Source organism: Mustela erminea, chromosome 10 (genome assembly GCF_009829155.1).
Source record: "Mustela erminea isolate mMusErm1 chromosome 10, mMusErm1.Pri, whole genome shotgun sequence".
NCBI classification, from domain to species: domain Eukaryota; kingdom Metazoa; phylum Chordata; class Mammalia; order Carnivora; family Mustelidae; genus Mustela; species Mustela erminea.
The window spans coordinates 5,027,101-5,047,584 of record NC_045623.1 but is presented as its reverse complement, the minus strand read 5'-3'; the positions used below and the strand labels follow the sequence as shown (position 1 = coordinate 5,047,584).

At 43.9% G+C, this 20,484-nt stretch overlaps 1 protein-coding gene, 1 long non-coding RNA gene, 1 other non-coding gene and 1 pseudogene across 4 annotated transcripts; all 4 read right to left on the bottom strand.

The window, feature by feature from the left end:
* Nucleotides 1-1,633: 1,633 nt before the first annotated feature.
* Nucleotides 1,634-20,036, bottom strand: LIX1L (limb and CNS expressed 1 like). Of its 2 annotated transcripts, none has more exons than XM_032361319.1 (6): nt 19,627-20,035; nt 11,361-11,524; nt 7,841-7,981; nt 2,927-3,022; nt 2,578-2,655; nt 1,634-2,029 (listed from the first exon to the last, which is right to left on the bottom strand). In XM_032361319.1, the coding sequence occupies exons 1-6, from the start codon at nt 19,916-19,918 to the stop codon at nt 1,787-1,789; spliced, it is 1,014 nt and encodes a 337-aa protein (XP_032217210.1). In that variant the 5' UTR covers nt 19,919-20,035; the 3' UTR covers nt 1,634-1,786. The 2 variants fall into 2 exon arrangements, with proteins under 2 accessions (XP_032217210.1, XP_032217211.1); XM_032361320.1 differs by having other exon boundaries at nt 1,877-2,029; nt 2,562-2,655; nt 19,627-20,036.
* Nucleotides 9,905-10,011, bottom strand: LOC116568328. Its single transcript, XR_004276552.1, has one exon. It is a non-coding gene; the product is annotated as a U6 spliceosomal RNA (small nuclear RNA).
* Nucleotides 10,283-10,681, bottom strand: LOC116600887 (annotated as a pseudogene).
* LOC116600888 lies at nt 12,748-16,559 on the bottom strand. The gene is made up of 2 exons (XR_004289844.1): nt 16,050-16,559; nt 12,748-15,449 (listed from the first exon to the last, which is right to left on the bottom strand). It is a non-coding gene; the product is annotated as an uncharacterized LOC116600888 (long non-coding RNA).
* Nucleotides 20,037-20,484: the final 448 nt, after the last annotated feature.

Sequence of the window (20,484 nt, the reverse complement as noted above, 5' to 3'; positions counted from 1 at the left end):
CAGGGAATTTTTCTCAAGTTCTTTGGGATCTTAAGGTTGTTATTTGAGAAAAATAATCAATCCAGGAGGTGCAAGAGGAAATTCTTCCCAAAACTCACACCACTTCACGGTTTCCAGAGAAAGGAGCATAGGAAAAATGAGGGTTTAGGATTTCTGGATTATAAATATGAATAAAATCTGAACAGACATACCTATTATTTAATGTAGGAGCCTCTATTCTGACCCTATTAGTGCTCCATGGTGTATAGAGATGGAGCTCGGAAAATTCAAAGAGATCCCTTTCAAACACTAAAACAGTTGCTAGACTCCTTACCACTGATCCCATATGAACTAGTCACCAAGATGATTTCGAAGGCCAAAAAGCTGACTTTCATCTTATCCCTATCTGGTCCAAAAGAGAAAATTGTGGCCTATTTCCTAACTATTTCTAAAAACAAAGTGTATCATCATTAAATGGAAATTCCAATTGCAGAAACATGAAACGTCCCAAGCACATTTTAGAAAGTGCACTGAGCTATAATACAATATAAAGGAGATTACAGAAACAAGGGGAAGTGTGTCTTTGAGAAACCTACAAAAAATTCTCCCAGCTGTACTCCCCATCATTTCTCCCCTATTTACCCAGGACAGGGGCAGGGGTGGGGGGGCACCAGGAGAGGGAATCTTAAAAACACAAATAGTTGATCATTGAGCCTCTTCGCCCTCCTACAGTCTCCCAAGAGTCCAGTTAGGAAGTGCCATAATGCTAGGCTCCTTTTCCTGATTGACTCATGCTCTAAGAATCAACATGGAAGAAGAAGAAAGAAAAGAGAGAAAACAACTGAATCCATGGACATCTAAGGTAGCACACAGCAGCAACTTTGAGGGAGAGAGAGGAACATGGCCCTCACCAAACAGGACAGCTGTTTCCAAAGAGTGAAATGATGGGAGGAGTGGGAGTAGGGAAATGTTTTCCCTTCTACCAATTTCAGCAGGCAGGAAGGTCTAATACTGGACTCAGCTAAGCTGGGTGAGCGGGGGAGAAGGAGAGAAACAGGAATGCTTGAAGATAAGCAGCTTCAACACTGACCCTCTCGGGAGAAAGCTCATCTGGGAAGCTCCAGGACCAGCTTGATATGTTATCTATGCCCCAGAGGTAATTTAGGTGATAAACACCTATGGGTGTGTTTATAAGTCCTCTCCTCTTTCTGGGAAGTTTCTCAGGAATGGTTTTAACAATAAGATACCAGCCTCAAAGTGAAGTACCACTTGAAGGCAGAAAAGGAATAAGGTGGTGGTGGTGGGGTAGGGGGAGTCTAGGCTAGGAAATATCTAGTTGCTGGAGGAACAACTCTATCAAGTAGGCTCAGCTCAAGATAAACCAAAGCCAAAAGCTCATACTCATACCCTGTCTGGAATCCAAGAGAAAGGAATGAGAGTGAGGGTAGGGCACATAATCCTTATTCAAGCTCCCTGTCATATTATAAGAACACTTTGTCAATCATCTTGTGCTATTGAAATGGCTACACAGAGTTACTGGAAGGGTAAGAGCCAACAAGCTCTGAAGACAGCCTCCTCTTCTTACAAAGTGGAGTGGTGATGTTTCAAATGAAACGACATCCAAAAACCAGAAGAAAAGGGATCTCTCAGCAAATAGGAATCCAAGTGTAGAATTTATACATATACATATATATATATATATTTAAAGTATAAAATTGAGAAAGTATGTACAGAAATCAACTAAGTCTTAGAAAAGACATTATTAAAAAAAGGGCCGAGAGAGGACGGGGAGTATGTGAGTGGACACCTAACAGCTAGAAGAATGCATATTGCCCAACTGCCCAGCAGCCAGCAGGAGAATATCCTTCTTCTCCTTGTGGAAGCGCAGCTCCTTGCCTGCCAGCCGGGCTTCATCCAGCTCCCGCTCAGTAGAGGCCAGCTCTCTAGACAGTGCCCCTGGCACACTCTGCTCCCGGCTCACCCAGTCCAATGCCATTTGGTGGCGAATATCATCATCCAACGCCCGGTGTGAATAATGAGCCAACACTTCCTGGAAGGGGAAAGGAATATGAAGATCACTGACAATGTCGGGTTCACACCACATTGGCCCAACAGGACCAGGAACTCTTTTTTTTTTTTTCTTTTTTAAGATTTTATTTATTTATTTGACGGCGAGAGAGATCACAAGTAGCAGCAGGCAGAGAGGGGGAAGCGGGCTCCCTGCTGAGCAGAGAGCCCGATCTGGGGCTCAATTCCAGGATCCTGAGATCATGACCTGAGCTGAAGGCAGAGGCTTAACCCACTGAGCCACCCAGGTGCCCCAGGACTGGAACTCTTAACCTTGAAGTCCTAACTGAAGTTTGCATTTAAGTCCTCTAAGGAGATTCTTAAGGGAACTTTCTGGTGGAAGAAGCAAGTTCGGCAAAAGAATCACAGCTAAGATCTAAATTTAAAAGATGATAGGAATGAAGAGGGCCCTCTAAGGGAAACTTTCAGTGTTCACAACCTGGTAACTATAGGCCTGCTTATTTCTAACAACAGCCCCCTCAAAATAGTTCTTCTGCCACACTCCTTGCACTTACCTATAGAACCTCTTACCTGCCGAGAGCACTGTCTTTCCCTCATGGCCTTAAGGCTGCCATTCCAGTGCAGCAGCTGAAAAACTGTCATTAGTTCCTGGGGGAAGAAGATATGAAGCATAAGGACAGTGATTTTATATGGGGAGTTTGCATTAGAATTACATGGGGAACCTCTTACAAAATGTATTTATGCAAGCATCTCATACCATCTCTGATACGCCCTTTGGGAAAGGAAGGTCTTTATATTTTGAAAAATATTCTAACCTTCTTTCCCTTCCCTTTCAACTGAGTATCAGTGACTTAGGGATTAGTATCTATCCACAGGTTGATCTGTGTCACCAGAGTCAGAGAAGTACGTGGAAAAGTACCTGGAACTCCAACATTGACTTGCCCTTATTGGATTCCAGCATGAATCGGAAGGCACCAATCCCTGTATTTGGGTTGTCAGCTTCCTCCCTGTTGCCCTGTAACAGAGGAAAGGAAAAGATAAATAGATTTTCAGTCAGGATTATCGCCTCAAGCAGCACTGTCCAGGGGAAATATAACACAAGCCCCCAACCTAATTTAAAATTTCCTAGGGGCACCTGGGTGGGGCACTCAGTTGAATGTCTGACTCTTGGTTTAGGCTTGGGTCGAGATCTCAGGGTTGTGGAATCCATCTGCGCAGGGCTCTGCGCTCAGCACAGCATGCTTGGGTTTCTCTCTTCCTCTCCTTCTGCCCCCCGCCCAGCCCCCTGCGAGCATTTGTAAGTTCTCTCTCTAAATAAATAAATAAATAAATCTTAAAAAAAATTCCTAGTTGCCACATTAAACACGTAAAACTAATTTTAAGAGCATGTTTTATTTAAGCTAATATATTCAAAATACTATCTTAAACTATAATTAGCATAAAACTTTTTAAGATTTTATTATTATTATTTTTTTTGGAAAATGGCTACAGAATTTCTTTTTTTTTTTTAAGATTTTACTTATTTATTTGACAGATATCACAAGCAGATGGAGAGGCAGGCAGAGAGAGAGAGAGAGAGAGAGAGAGGGAAGCAGGCTCCCTGCTGAGCAGAGAGCCCGATACGGGACTCGATCCCAGGACCCTGAGATCATGACCTGAGCCAAAGGCAGCGGCTCAACCCACTGAGCCACCCAGGCGCCCTTTATTTATTATTTGACAGACAGAGATCACAAGTACACAGGGAGGCAGGCAGAGAGAGAGAGAGGGGGAAGCAGGCTCCCCACTGAGCAGAGAGCCCAATGTGGGGCTTGATCCCAGGACCCTGGGATCATGACCTGAGCTGAAGGCACAGGCTTTAACCCACTGAGCCACCCAGGCGCCCCAGCATAAAACTTTTTAATGAAATATTTTACATTCTTTGTCTTATACTAAGATTTCAAAATCTGATGTCTCTTTCATGCTTACAGTGCTAAAAAGCTACATGGTGGCTGATGGCTATTCTGGTCACCACAGACCTAGAGGACTCCAAAGTCAACACACATACTAACTCAGGTGACAGAGGCCAATCTAATTTTTCCTATCTTACAAAGAGGGAACACTGGACAGAGAGAAGAACCCTGACTTAGTAAAAATAACAGAGTGAGCTCAGCATACAGGATTGGGCTAGCCTAAAGGGTAACTGGGCAAATGCATTTTCAAGGGAAACAGTAGGAGCTATCAGCATGGTAAATTCTGGATAGCAGTTTGGCCTCTTGGACATTTCCCTCTTGTATCTTATTGGTGACATGACCCTGTAAGGGTACAACTAAGATACATTATCCTGAGCAAAAAACAGTACAGTAAAGAAGTTAAGAACATGGACTGGATCTCCTAGTAGCCGAGAAGCCTTGGTGAAATCGTTCATTTAACTTCTCTGTTCCTCTGTGTCCTCATCTGTAAAACGGGAATAATCACAGATCCATCTCCTAAGATTGTCTCAAGAATTAAATTAAAAAATTACTGGGGTGCCCAGGTGGCTCAGTCTGTTAAGTGTCTACCTTCAGCTCAGGTCATGGTCCTAGGGTCCTGGGATCGAGCCCCACATCAGGCTCCCTGCTCAGCGGGGAACCTGCTTTTCCCTCTCCCTCTGCCCCTCTCTGTTGCTTGTGCTCTCTCCCTCAAGTAAATAAGTATCTTTTTAAAAATTAAAAATTAAAAATTTTTAAAACTCCAATTATATAAAATGTGGTACATTGTTACATTAGGCTGGGTATCCAGTTACACAATCCAAATACATTCCGATACTGGCTCTGGTTTTGTGCTGTTTGGTGGTGGTTTAACATTATTTTTTTTTTTAAGATTTTATTTATTTATTTGACAGACAGAGATCACAAGTATGCAGAGAGGCAGACAGAGAGGCAGGGTCGGGGGTGGGGGAGCAGGCTCCCTGCTGAGCAGAGAGCCTGATGCAGGGCTAGATCCCAGGACCCTGAGATCATGACCTGAGCCAAAGGCAGAGGCTTAACCCACTGAGCCACCCAGGCACCCCCTGCTACAGAATCTTAATCTTGTTCCAGTACCTACCCATCTCCCATGCGTCTCTCTCAGGGAAGAATGATTTTATCCTCTAATTCCACTGGGTAAATCCTAACCTTTTTTGCTTGTAATTGGTTTTAAGGTGGGAATTCTGGCCATTGGGAGGTAGGAGAGAGGTCTGCTGAAGGGTTTCTGGGCCAGAGAGTTTCTGGGAAAAGACTCCTTACTACTGAAGAGATACTAGAAGTTTCAGAGCACCTGGCTGGCTCATTTGGTAGAGCATGTGACTCTTGATTCCAGGGTACTGAGTTTAAGCCCCACATTGGGTTGGGTGTGGAGCCTACTTTAAAAAAATAAAGAAAAAGAAAAATGGTCTCTTTCCATCTCTAACTGTAGTTATGTCTGTTTTAATGTCTGAAATTCTGTAGCTGTCCTCCACCCTAAGGGAAGCCAGCCCAAGGACAAAGCCAATATCTAGAGGATGGCTGAGCGGAGAGATGGAAAGAATTTAGGCCAGTAGATGATGACATTCACACTCTTTTTTTTTTTTTTTAAAGATTTTATTTATTTATTTGACAGAGAGAGATCACAAGTAGGCAGAGAAGCAGGCAGAGAGAGAGAGAGGGGGAAGCAGGCTCCCCACTGAGCAGAGAACCTGATGCAGGGCTAGATCCCAGGACCCTGAGATCATGACCTGAGCTGAAGGCAGAGGCTTTAACCCACTGAGCCACCCAGGCGCTCCGACATTCACACTCTTGATCCATGGAATCAACCAGCCCTGAAATCTTTACTTCTGAACTTCCTATCCTGTAAGAGAATAAATTTCCTTTCTTGATTTATTCCCTTAAGTCAGTTTGAAGTGAGATTTTTCTATTACTTGCATCCAAAGGCATCTAAACAAGTAACATATGCTAAGTGCTTGAATATATGCTCTTCTATCCAATAATCCTATGGGATAGGTATAATTGTTACAGATGAGGAAACTGAGATTTAGATTAAGGAACTTACTTGAAGTCACATAACTAGTAGAACCATAATTTCAAAATGATGAACCCTTGCTTTCTATAACCCAAACTAATGTTTCATTGTATAATACATTAGGTGACTTAATAAATGTACTGTGATAAATGCAAAGTGATAAATGTACTTTCCTAATTTTAATTGAATTTGATTAATATAAAAATTGTTTTTATTCCCTGTAGATACTGCTGACTGGGGCAAAGAGAAATGGGAGAAAATTATATGGGTCCTGCGTAACAGAGGGAAGCCAATTTATGATTTAAAGTGTTCAACAGAGGTGCCTGGGTGGCTTAGTCGTTAAGCATCTGTCTTCGGCTCAGGTCATAATTCCGGGGTCCTGGGTCCTGGGATTGAGCCCCACAACGGGCTCCAGGCTCCCTGCTCGGTAGGGAGCCTGCTTCTCCCTCTCCCACTCCCCCTGCTCGTGTTCCTGCTCTCATTGTCTCTCTCTCTCTGTCAAATAAATAAATCTTTTTTAAAAAATAAAATAAAGTGTTCAACACTAATAAATACATGAACAGATAATCAAAGTGGTTTAGTACATGTAATTACATCTTAAATTCAAAGAGAACAGAAACAGAGAACTTCATCACCCTATCAGTGAACTTGTGGAAAGGAAGAAAGAAGGCAGCATTCATTTCTAAGATGTACTCCTGAGCTAGAAAATCGTAAGTCCAAATGGGCTCCAGTCTTGGCTCTATCACTTCCTAGCTACATCCCTTCGGGCAAAATTGCACTTCCATATTTTTAGTTTCCTCATCTGTAAAATAGGGGTAAAAACAGTTCCTCTACCTCAGCTGTTATTGTGATGATCAAATGAGATAAAATACATATAAATCCCCTGGAATCGTCCCTGGCACAAAGTAAATACTCAATTAGGATTAGCTGTGGTTATCATTATCATCACCACTTGAAAGATCAGACATCCTTTTTGAGGAGAGTAAATAAATTATCCACCCCATTCCTAAAAAGGAAATATGACACTATATTATAAAGTGTTCTTTATTAATAGATGAACTAAGGGAGACAAGTGGCAATAAGAACCGTCATATAAAAAAAAAGAATAACAACAACAACAAAAAAACCCAGGGGTGCCTGGGTGGCTCAGTCAGTTAAGCTACCGACTCTGGACCTCAGCTCAAGTTTGTATCTCAGAGTCAAGAGTTCAAGCCTGCACTGGGCTCCATGCCAGGCATAAAGCCTTCATAAACAAACAAACAAACAAACAAAACAAACATTGGAGGAAGACAGGAGTAATTTTTTTTTTACGATTTTATTTATTTATTTGACAGAGAGAGAGATCACAAGTAGGCAGAGAGGCAGGCAGGGCGGGGGGCACGGGGATCAGGCTCCCTACTGAGCAGAGAGCCCAATTCCGGCTCGATCCCAGGACTCTGACATCATGACCTGAGCTGAAGGCAGAGGCTTAACCCACTGAACCACCCAGGCACCCCAGGGAGTAAGTTCTTACACCAAAATTGAGAAAAGTAGAATTCAAGCTCAGTTTTTATTTTGGATTATCTCTAAAATTCCATAGATCTTGAATTAAAGGTTTCCAGATACCAAAGAGACACAATGAAAGCAGAAAAATAGCAACAAAAACATAAACATACATACAGAATCAGTGATTGAGACATAGGGAACATATAATACACAAGAGTGATAGAGAATAAACAGAAGGAGGTACAGACAGGAAAGAAAAGAATTGCTGCTCTGTTTCCCAGTGATTTACAAGACTTCCCAACCAGCCAGTTTTCCCAACCCCCACTCTTCTTCCTTTCAATTCCCAGTAACTTACATTGAAAGATGCCAGAGCCTCAGAGACACTCTTCTCAATGAACTCATCAGTGATTCTTCGGGAAGGATGCTCATTAAACACAGAGTTCATCAGTGCAATCTTTGCAGCACTCCGCCGGGCCTCAGCTTTTGTAGGGCAAAACTAGGCAGAGTAGAGAAAGAGAAAACACGTCCATGCGTATATCTAAGAGAGCAGAAGGAATGGTGGGAGGGGAAACACTGGGAAAGAAGAGGCTGGGACAGTCTTTGGATAAATCAGTTCATTCAGCACACCCTCCAAAGTTTGTAACGTAAAATGGTTGAGGCATTTGGAAACATAATTTTGATTCAACATCCTGAAGTCATTAAGGAACTGGAGATGGCGATAGCTCATACCAAATTGAATGCAGAATGAGGAAGGCTGCTGAAGTCAGCACATAATCACTGGATATAAAAGATATCCCCGTTTAAACTGTCGACAGAATTCATTACTCAAAAGCCAGATTCTGCCCAGCCCATTCAAAATCTCTATCTTGTTCTCCTGTTCTGTGCACAGGCAAGATTTGTCTTCATGCCTCTGGATACCCTAAGAGCAGAACAAATCTGTGTCTAGGTTGCTTCTGCAGACAAGACCTCTAGTCTCTACCAGAAGCACCCATCTGGGGTTCTTGGACTTTGCTTTTAGCTTCAAGCAGGCGTTTCCCCCAGTAATGTCGTGAATCAATGAGCTATCCTTGAATAGAGTCCAAGATCTGAAGAAGGAATTTATAGTCTTTTTCCCCCCCAGTGGAAATAAAGAGGAGAGGGGTGACAAGGGGAAGGGAAGCTGACCTGAACAAACCAAGAAAAAATTAAAAGTTAATTCACGTTTTTTATGTTATATTCAACATGGGTATCATAGAACAAGTCTGATTTTCAGAAGTCTTAAATCACTCAACCTTAAATCCCCAGGCACTATAATATTCCTTTATAATTCATCATCACTGGCAGCCTCAAAGGCCTCTGTGGCCTCTGTCATTTATGATTAGGGTTAGAGGAAAGGAAGGAAGTAATGTTACAGTTTTTAAAAGTCGATCAGCATATGTTCACTGATTAACTACCCTCAGTATCAATAACTCCCGATTTCTTTGAGCTGACAGGTCTCTCAGAATATGGTAGTTGGTGCATTAACCTTAAGTCATCTTCTTCAATTTCTCTGTTCACTAGCCTGTCTCTACTCACTAGCCTGCTGTTCATTCTACAGTGTAGTGCTATTCCTGAAAAGTCGTCCATAAAGAAACCACCAGGAGAAATTTCACCTGCCAAAATGGACATAAGAGATATAAGCTAAAAGAAGCCAAGATAGATAATTCTATTCTTTGGGGGTGGGGAACAGAAATCAAATTACTATGATGGTCCAGTTATGGACATCACCATAAAATTATCAAATCCTTATTTAGTAATAAGATGACCTGAGAGAAGGAAGATCTTATTCTCTAGAAGAGAAAGTATAAACATTAGTCATCATAAGCATATATTTATTTCTCTGAAATGGCTGGGTCTCTGAGGGAAAAAATTTAGTCACTGTGTTTGAAATGAAGTCTCCTTAGGACTTTTCTGTTTGAGGCAGGAGCTGAACCACAATGGCCCTCATTCATGCCATGGATTTATTAAGTGCCTACTCTTTGCTGGGCTGGTGCTGAGTTGGTAGTAAGGATTTAAACTTGAACAAGAAAGAAGACAGATACTATCTCTGCCTCCACCAAGCATAATCCACTAGATGAGATAATCAATTATGATATGTTGTGATAAGTGACATGATAAGGGAAGTTCAAGGGGCTTTGGAAGCACACAGCAGGGGTTATAACTTTGACAAAGGGTTATACAAACCATAAAACATAACAAAATGTCTACCAGATATCTCCTCTAAATTCCTATTCAGACTCTAAGTTGACATTTCAGAAGGCTACCTTCCTATGGGTGATGTCAAAGAATCCATCTTTGATGACAATATTCATACTAGTTAAATTTCTTTTCCTTTCTTTTGTTATTATGTTCAGTTAGCCAGCACACAGTACATCATTAGTTATTCAGCGTTCAATGATTCAAAAATGTGGAATACTTTACGAATTTGCATGTTATCCTTGTACAAGGGCCATGCTAATCTGCTCTGTATCGTTCCAGTTGTAGTATATGTGCTGCCAAAGTAAGCCCTCTTCTTTTTTTTTAAATAAAAACAATCCCACAGGGCGCCTGGGTGGCTCAGTGGGTTAAGCTGCTGCCTTCAGCTCAGGTCATGATCCCAGGGTTCTGGGATCGAGTCCCGCTTCGGGCTCTCTGCTCAGCAGGGAGCCTGCTTCCTCCTCTCTCTCTCTCTCTGCCTGTCTCTCTGCCTACTTGTGATCTCTCTCTGTCAAATGAATAATAAAAAATCTTTAAAAAAAAAAAAAAACAATCCCACAGTATTTATTGTGTTCTGGTAATAACTTAAAGGTAATCAAAACAATACAAACAAATGTTTTAGAACTATACTTCTAACAAAGGGCCTCTAAAAAAGCAATCTACGTGGTCTTCTAAAAAATTTCTCACTTCACTGATCGTTTCTAGTTTGGAGACACCTTGGAGCAGGGTAATATTATCTCCTTTTAACATGTTCTGACCCAGTTGTTTTCTTGACTTTGTTCTAGAACGAATCTCTTTGGCGTCCTCTAATACAAGGTTTGTGTACTCATCAAAACCAATGATACGGCCCTCAATCCACATGTTCGCTTGCTTATGAAGCCACACCTGAATTTGAGATCTATTTTGCAAGTATCTGGAGATGAGGATGATGGACTGCACCAACACCTTCTGCAACTTCTTGGCCCTGGCCACAGTACGTCATGGTGGAAGCCAACAAAGACTGCTAGTCAAATTTCTTATTACCCTATAAAAGCAACCACTGTTCATCATCCTATAGCACAGTTCTTTCACAGAACTGTAGAGTGCTAGCACTAGAAAGATTTTAGAAATAATCTAACTTATCTCCTTCTTGTTATAGATGGACGAACTGAGGCCCAGAGAATTTACCTGACTTGCCCTCTCTGGCAGTGAGGAAAATAAGAATTCGGATCTTCTCTTAGATGAGTACTATCTCCACCATACATAGTGCCTCCCCTTTGACCTCTTAAAGAACTGAAACATTGCTTTCTTTTAGTAATTGCCTATGAAGAAACCCTGTGGGCAAGGAATACTATTTTGTGTTCTCAAATCGAGATGGCAGGAAGATGGATGGCCAGATTAGAACATGGGCTAGGTGCTGGTAGTCTGATACACAGAGAAAGGGCCTGTTCATAAGGGATCCAATTCAAAGTGGATGTGGTTTTTTGTAGGCTGAAAGATAAGCTACTGAGGTTCTTTTGTGGTTAAATGAACCTCAGAGGCTTACCAGAATGATGTGCCCAGAACTGGTTCAGGTGCTCAAATATGTGATTTCAGACACCAAAAAATGGCCAAAGTGATGGAGAAAACCACTACTAGCAGCCAAGCATTTATCTTTGCTACTGCCTACTTGCAACTCTTACCTGGAAACTCCCAAAGCAGCTTCCCCCAGGCAGAGTGACATAGCAGACGTAAGGAGGGCTGTTGGAGGGAACCATCTCATAAACCACCAGAGCACCATTCTTCAGGTCTGCCCCACGGGACTGCTTCATCTGCCAGAATTCCTGAAGTGCCTCCACCACATTCACTACAAAAAGAGAAGCAGTTAAGTTCAGCAATGAGTGGTTCTATGTTTCAAGACAGTATCTGCCAGCTGTACGTATACCAAGAGTCTAACCTGCCTTAGCTCCTTATCACCACTTAAAAACATTTAAATTAATAAACCTAGACTCTGATTAAGGTATTTGCATAGTAAGACCAGTATATGCCTGGCCTCCCTCCCCACCTCTCTGGTTCACATTTTGATTAGTCCTAAGCACCAAAGCAGAATAACTAAAATATTGGAGGCAGAGTTTCCAGGTCAGCAGACCATTATCCCTGCCTGATGAAGTGCCATTAGATCATTCCACAGTTGGTCAGGGGGCCTAGAATAATAATCACCAGCACAATGAGAAGTGCATTTACTGAACTCTTCCTGTGTGTTGTGCCCCCATTTTATAAATGAGTGAAATGAGACACAGGCAAGTTAAATAACTTGCCCAAGGATGTAACAGCTAGAGGTGCCTGGGTGGCTCAGTCAGTTAAGTGGTTGCCTTCGGCTTGGGTCATGATTCTAGGGTCCTGGGATCCAGCCCCCCAACGCATTGGCAGGCAGGTGAGGAATCCCTGCTCAGCAGGGAGCCTGCTTTTCCCTCTGCCTCTGCCTCTGCCCCTTCCCCCAACTCAGTCTCTCTCTCTTTCTCTCATTCTCAAACAAATAAATAATATTTTTTGAAAAAAAGGATGTAACAGCTAGAAAGTAGCAGAGTATGAATTCAAATCCAGACTATCTTGGTTCCAGAGTCAATGTTCCTAACCTTTGTGCAATACTGACACTCAAAGAAATGTGGCCCTTTTAGCCATCACAGGTCTATGCTTCTGGTGAGGAAACCCATAGCCAGATTCCTTTTCCATCCTGGAATGTTATACATTATGTGTAGATATATACTATACTGTGTGTGTGTGTGTGTGTGTGTGTGTGTGAGAGAGAGAGAGAGAGAGAGAGAGAGAGAGATCGAGCGCAAGAGCAAGAATGTCTCTTCTGAGGATTTCCCTAGGTAAAAGTGATTTTTGAAGGAACACTCCTTCACAGGTCTCTTATGCTCCTTTCCATCTTGCTGGGTATGCCAAGATTTTAAAGATTTGGTTGCTCTTTCCTTGGGCCATTTCTCAGGACTGTGTTTGCAGCAAGAAACCTGAAGGATGAGGTAACGTCTTCCTCTGGGACAAAGAACAAGCCTGCTTACTCCCAGGCTCAGTGTTTGTTCTTCTTCTGTAATGCAACACGTGGCCTACAGGAGCATGCACCTGAACCCTTCGCATCAGATGTGGGAGGCAAGGGGAGCTGATGCAAACAAATCTGATGTTTATGCTACCTGCTGTACTGTGAGTAATTAAGTCCTCTGTCTGTGACCCGGAAGTCTCTTGACTTCTGCCACCATCTGTCAAACAGTAATCGGCTAACGTATGAGGGTAAAATCAATCTCAAAACTCAAAACCAGACTCAAAATACTGTATTCCAGAACAGCCCCCTCCTTCCCCAATACTTGGGCTCAATAATCGCACAATTATGTATTGAGTACCTACTCTGTGCTAGACTACGTGCCGGATGCTAGGCGACAATAGTGAGCAAAACCATATCCTGTTCTGTCTCCTTATGCAGTTTACAGTCTAAAGAAGGAGAGAGATTAACCAGAGACCCTCAAGCAAATGAAAAACTGAAACCTTGATAAGCACTATAAGGGAGTTTGGTAGATGATGGGAAATGTTATGGGGGCATCTGACCTCGTTGAGAAGATCAAAGCAAGCTACACTGACAAAGTGATATTGAAGTACAGATATGAGTATGAATTCACTAGGCAAAAAGGTGAGAGAATAGAGCTCTGAACAGAAGGAACAACATATCCAAAGGCTCTGTAGCAGCAGAGAAGATGGCAAATAAAGGGACAAGTGTGGCTCAAAAAGAGAGAGTGAGGGCAAGTGTAATGCAAGTGAGACTGCAGAAGTTAGCAGGAACCAGACCAAAGTGAACCTCGCAGGCCTCATCAGAGCACTGGCTTTATCTTAAGAGCAGCGGGAAGCCATTGAAGGGTTTAGGATGAAATCAGTTTTCCTTTGGAAAGGATCACTTTGACTGCAGGGTTCCAAACGTTTCAAGTGGCTTTAACAAGAGCCTCATAATAATAAATGATCACGTGCATTCTCCCATATCCCCCAACATGGCCCTCTCTGCTCTTAGTTACAAGGATTTATTCATTCTTTTATAGTGTGTTAGTTTAGGTCTGCCAAGGAGAAGACACCAAGATGGGACAGACAAGCAAGAGATTTATTGTGGAGGAAGCAGGAGACAGGAGAGGCTTCGGACAATGTTGAAGGTCTGACACCTGTAGAAGGGGATGTGGGAAGGAATGAGGTCTGGATGTGAGAATCTCAGTTGGCAGCTCAGTTCCAAAAAAGGTTTGGCCAGGCCAGTGGGAAGCCCACAAGCCAAAGGAAATCCACATATCACCAGGATGTGCATGAGTTAATGTCCCTGCTAGGCCACGTCACTGATTGGGGGGCGGGGGCAGCCACAGGATGTGTGGCCTCAGTGCACACGAGGTGATGGACACAGAGAGGACAGCAGCTTAAGGCTGTCAGTTATGCCCCTGCAGCAGGAGATATGAATAGCACATTTTCATAGCTGCCACACACACATTAGGCAGAAATGTGAGCACATAATATGTACCTAGCTCTATTCTGAGCATTCGAGATGCAGAGATGAATAATACACTTTGCCGGCCAAGGAGGCATCCAAAATCTTGTTGCCAGCAACAACCGTTAGCTCACCTGCTCTGCAACTGAAGCAAGCACTCCCTGCATCAGCGGTGTGAAAGGCGCACAAGCTCTTTCCTAACACCCTGTATCTGACTTCTTACAGTGTTCCTTCTTCCATTAAAAGGCAGCATGAAAAGGAAACTCTGTCTTTCCCACCCTTAGTTTTGGCAGGGGCTCTTCAAAGGTCACTGGGCCCAGAAAGCTTAGCCATCTTTTTGTTCTTTCCACTGAGATCTTTTCAGCCCCAGTTCCCTCTTTGAGACAATTTAGCACAATGCACTGGGTGACAGCTTTCCTGACATGCACATAACAGGGAGAATATTGAAATAAAGGGAAAGGGGAGGAAACCACTGCAACTGGGAAGGTCCTATTAAAAAGCCTATGTCCAGTCTATAGCCAGTTAAATTTCTCTTGGCTCACAGCACAGGACTATTTTTTAATGATTACTCAAAGCCAAAGGAAATGGGGAGACTTGTTTCAGAAATGGATGAAATGGGAAATTGGGCAGAATGATCAGGAGAAGAGCAATTAATTGTGATCCTCATCTGAAACTGCTCACAGACTCATTGATCTTTAGAGCTGACAGGGATTTCAGAGATCATCTAGTCCAACTCAGGCTACAAAAGGGGAAGTGACCTGCTTGAGGTCACCTGCTGTGGCAGAGATAGGGACTGAATTCAGACATCCTGATGCCAGGGTTCTTTCCAATTTGGGATTCTTAACCCAGGGTCCAAGATCAGGTCCATGACTGAACTTCATGGGAGTTCACAAGCCCCCTAAAACCCACAATGAAATCATGTGTGTATGTGTCCTTTCACAGTTCTGGAGGCCAGAAGTCCGGAAGTAACGATGGGCCAAAATCAAGGGGTCAGCAGGTCTGTGTCTGTAGTACAGACACATCTGACAACTACAATTGCTTTTTAGAAGTAACTGGAGATGCTGGGCTAAAAGAGAATGTGCTCCTGATGGCCCAGTGCATAGATTCATTTGAAGGGAGGGATGGCAAGATGACTGTGACTTATGACAAGGACTATGGGAAGCTGAAAAATGCCCCCTGTTAAGATGTCCATGCCCTAATCCTTAAAACTGTGAATGTTACCTTAGGTGGCAACAACTTTGCAGATGCGATTAAGGATCTTGAGATGGGGCATCCAGAACTGTGAAAGAATAAATTTCTGTTGTGGTAAACAGCACCCCCAAATTTGCAATAATCTGTTACAGCAGCTACAGGAAACTAATACAGGGTCTAATCCAACATCCCCCCAAATGGAAATATTCAGACTACCAATTTAGCTCCACAATCACTTGTACACAAAGAAGTTGTCTGTGATTCCAATGAAAAGGAACAATAACTTAAACAGAAAATGCCACACAAGATCCATTTGTTCAACCTAGGGAAGCAGCTGGGCAGAACTTCCAATGATGTAGCCATACTGTGATATAAAGGGAGAACAATAATTCTGAAATGATGCGTTTGAAGAGGGCAATGCAGAAGTTACAGAGCAAGGAAAGTGACTGCCAGTTGTCAAACATTAGACGGGGACTACATGCCACGTGCAAAAAGGGGCAAAGGAAATGCGAATGCTACCAATACCTCTCACCTACAGTTTTCAAAGGGTTTCCAAAAGCATAATAATAATAGCAACCACTCACTGAGTACCAACTATGTGCTCATTATCTCATTTAATCCACACAAAACTAAACTATCAAGGTAAGTATTATAATACCCATTTTGCAAAAAGTGAACAAGAAGGCACCTGGCAGACTCATTCAGCAGGACATGCAACTCTTGATCTCGGAATTTTGAGTTTGAGCCCGATGTTGGGTGTAGAGATTACTTGACAATAAAATCTTAAACAACAAAAAACAAACAAACAAAAAATAGTGAACAAGTTAAGGAACAGGCCATGGCGGCAGAACCAGGATTTTAGAATCAATGTTTGTTTGCTTCAAAGCTGACCCTATGTCAATTGCCCTATCTTGCCTTACTGCACCATTAACCCTCACACATACTTGTGGACTGTGAGTTCCATGAAGATAGGGACGGAGTACCTGTCTTGTTCACCACTGCATCTGGTGATCAATAAGTACTTGTTGAATGAATGAAGTAAATGAGGCCTAGAGAGATTAAGCGATTTATCCGCAATCACACAGCCATTGTTTCACGGGGTGAGGTACAATGATTTCAAACCCTATGCACTACAAGCTAATTAAGATCCTACAGCATACTGGGGCGCCTGGGTGGCTCAGTGAGTTAAAGCCCCTGCCTTCGGCTCAGGGTCCCGGAATCGAGCCCCGCATGGAGCCCCCCATGGAGCCGCGCATTGAGCCCCGCATCAAGCCCCGCATCAGGCTCTCTGCTCAGTGGGGAGCCTGCTTCCCTTCCTCTCTCTGCCTACTTGTGATCTCTGCCTGTCAAGTAAATAAATAAAATCTTAAAAAAAAAAAAAAAAAAAAAAGATCCGGGCGCCTGGGTGGCTCAATGGGGTAAAGCCTCTGCCTTCGGCTCAGGTCACGATCCCAGTGTCCTGGGATAGAGCCCTGCATCAGGCTCTCTGCTCAGCAGGGAGCGTGCTTCCCCCCCCCCCCCCCCCCCCCCCCCCGCCCCGCCTGCCTCTCTGCCTGTCAAATAAATAAATCAAATCTTAAAAAAAAAAAAAAAACTTACAGTGTACTGAGCTAGATATGTGTCTTGGTGGAGACTATGGTGCTTGTTTTGAGGGGGAGATATAGGAGAAACAAATGAAATAATAGAATAGTTTCATTTTTGTGTTTTTAAAATGAATGCTGAGGTCCTATACGGATGCAGGTAAATCTAAAGGCAGAAAAGGTAAATTTGAAGCAGTCAGAAAGAAGGTGAGGATGTGAATTGCAGATGATACAGTAAAGCCCTGCTGGATCAGATAAAGGTCTGGGCAAAGATCAAAGTAAATTATACTCAGGGGAACAGTGCCAGCCCTCAAATACCAGACCATCAGTCACAAGGGTACATGGGTACATGCCAATGGCAGTTTTGCCTATTAATCGAAGCAGAATAAGCAATTCCATGTGGTGAAGGACTTCTGAGCCAAATCGGCAGAGATTCTACTTGTCTGAAGCTGAACTATCTGCCAAACTCTCCCAAAGTACTGGCGGGACACCCAGACTGGAAATGAGAAACTCAGAAAAAATGGGGAGTGCGGTGGGAGGTAGGGAGGTTGGAGGAAGGCCTCGCCTCAGAGTCTGAAGCCTGACTGATTGCTCTTTGTCAGTAAAATCCCCTTGCTCCTTCATCCTGTCTAAGGAAATGAAAAAGGTTTTACAGGACACTCAGTTTAGATGCCAAACCAGAGGCTCTCTAGGTAACACAGACATGAAAAATGGTTCATTCCTCTACAATTCTAATAAATGCCTGTAAGTTTCTAAGAGGAATGGTTTGTGAGGATGACTGCTCTGATGCCCAGAGGAAAAGACCTTCCCTTGGTCTCAACTTAAAAAGACTGGAAGCAGCAGGACCATAGCTGATGACAGTTCCATCATGAAGCCCTGTTAAATCTAGGAATTTAACTAGACAAATAATGATATTTCTTCATGATGAATTTCAGAATCACATGCATTTGCATTCCAAGCACCTAGCAGAGTGCCAGCCCCATGGTAGCAGTTCAAAATGTTGAGGAACAAAAGGAAAATAATGGGAAACGTATTATTGGGCACATCTAACAAATGGAGCTAAAAAAATCTGTTTTCATAGGAATCTTTGGGTTTACACTGTTTGAATTGAAGAATGGGATAAAATGAGACCTGTTCTTTCCAAGAAAATGAACCAACAAATCTGAGGCAATTCTTATCATTTATAGAAGGTACCCATTACATGTCAGCTGTAATATCTCATTTAATTCTCCTTGTAACACTTGAGGAAACTGAAGTGTGGTGAAGTTGTCACTTCCCCAAAAACATAGCTGGCAAGTGACAGAGATTTAATCTGGGATTTAATCCACATTTGTCTGACTCCAAAACCCGCATATGCTCTTTTCGCTAGTTTCATAGGAGGGGGAAAAAAAGTCACTGCTGTCCATTGAGAAGGCCTTACAACCTTTCTCTGTATTATTGTCTTACTAGAAAGTTAGAGATATAGTCACTTTCAGCTCAGGCAGGACTTAAGAAGCAGAAAGAAGTGATGTCTCCTCAGAAATGCCAGACCTACATTTTGAATCCCACACCCCTCACTATATTGTGTTCCTTATTACACTATAAATCTGGAGCTCAAATGCAGGAAAATATGCACTGATTAAACATAAACAACAAAGAAAGCCCTCACATTCCCCTTCTCAGAAACCCTAGAAATTAGGCATATGTAAAATGAAGGTTTCTAATGGAAATAGGGTTTCTGCCTGGCTCATTTCCACAGAATTTAACATTGAAGAGCCAAGGCCTGGGATTTATCCTCAGTTCCTGGGCAAGGGCCAGGAAAACAGAGCCAGACAGACAGAGAGGCCAGAGTTGTGAGGCTCCATACTAAAAAAGACACCAAAGTGAGATACTAAGTCATAGGAAGCTGGTGTGGGCTCAGTAGTATGGTTCCAGATTCAAAAGCACAATTATAAGTGACTTGTGAAGGCATCACCTAACTCCCCAGCAAATCCGAAGTTGCACTGGAAATTTCAGAGTCAGGATAAGTAAGAAAATAATTCAAAAGTCAAGATTAAGGAGGCTGATGGGCACCTGACTGGCTCAGTTTGTGGAGCATCTGACTCTTGATCCCAGGGTTGTAAATCTGAGCCCCATATTAGGAGCAGAGATCACTTAAGAAAATAAAAATCTTAAAAAAAAAAAAGATTAAGGTGTAATAAGTCAATAGGGGAGCCCAGGAATTGCCAAGATCACAAAAGAAAGATTGGGAGAGTATGGATGGTAAATGTCTTAAAGCTGACATAAAGGATAGGGTCCTACACAATGGGGACTGGTCCTCAAAGGCAAAGGGATGTTAAGCTACAGGAAGAATTCCATTTCTGAAGGAGAAAAGGGTGGGAAGAAAAGATGGCTGTATTTGTAAAAAGGGGTCCCTGGAGAATATAGTAGCAATACAGTATTAACTCAATAAAGGGGAGTGGGTGAGACGTGTGTATGAGCCTGTGCGTGTGTGCGTGTGTGTGTGTGTGTGTGCGCGCGCGCGCACGCGCGCGCGCGTGTGCCTGTGTGCGTGTGTGTATGTGTGTGTGTGTGTAGCCCAGAAGGAAACTCCCCAAAAGGAAATGCATGTGAGGGCTCTGCGCCAGAAAAAGCGATCCAGAGGACTATGGGAGCAAGGCTCCTTTACAGACGGTGTCCCGCAGGAGGCCAGACTCGCAGACTCACCTCGGCCATAGCCCTGCGTATGCTTGGCGAAGCTCCTCACCACGGCCTCCACAGCCTCCCGCAGCACCGCGGGGCTGCCGGCGGCGCCCGGGGGCAGCGGCAGCCCAGGGGCCCCGGCTAGGAGCAGGGGCGGCGGGGGCGGTGCAGGGGGCGGCGGTGCGGGCGGGGGCCCTGCTGGGGGTGTGGCGGTGGCAGCCGCGGCCCCAGTCACTCCGGGCCGAAGCGCTCGCAGAGTACCCCTCCCGCTGGTGCCCACTCCAGGCTGCAGCCGCTGTGCTCGCATCGTCTCCATCCCGGCCGCCAGTGGAGTAGCGGCCCGGGCCTGCCAGCCTGGCGAGCTAACGGTCCCAGCCACCCCCTCCAGCGAGCGCCCAGGGACTGAGGCGGTGCTGGGGCCCAGCCGTCAGTCAAGAGGGGGCGGGGACGAGCCCGGTTCTATGCCAATCACCAGAGACTGGGCGGGAACTGGAGGGCTCCAGCTCTACCATAGGCAAATCATTGAGGAGGGCGGAGGTTCTGGGCAACCAATTGCAAAGACAAAAAGCGATACTCTTTATAAGCGAGAAGCTTATGTTGGGCGCTTTTTCGCAGTCCTGTGGGGAGTACTGGAAAGCAAGCCAGACCCCTGGAACGAAGCTTGCAGTGGGGCGGGCGGGGGCGGGCGGGGGCGGGCGGGGGCGGGCAGGGGCGGGCGGGGGCAGGGGGGCGGTTACTAAAGGCGGGGGAAGGCCTGGATGTCAGGCTGAGGAGAATTGTAGACAGAGTAAGAGGATTTTTAGGGATTATTTGTCTGACGACTTCATTTCATGGATGGAGATGAGGAAATAAATAAGTTACGGGACTTGTCCAAGATCACAT

Bases quoted from the DNA above. Each gene is read 5' to 3' on its own strand.
- LIX1L (XM_032361319.1), bottom strand. From the start codon at position 19,918: ATGGAGACGATGCGAGCACAGCGGCTGCAGCCTGGAGTGGGCACCAGC. The intron at 11,525-19,626 runs GTGAGTCTGCGA...CTCTTTTTGTAG, and splicing joins TACGCAGGGCTATGGCCGAG to TGAATGTGGTGGAGGCACTT. The intron at 2,030-2,577 runs GTAAGAGGTTCT...TTCCCCTTCCAG, and splicing joins AAAGACAGTGCTCTCGGCAG to GAAGTGTTGGCTCATTATTC.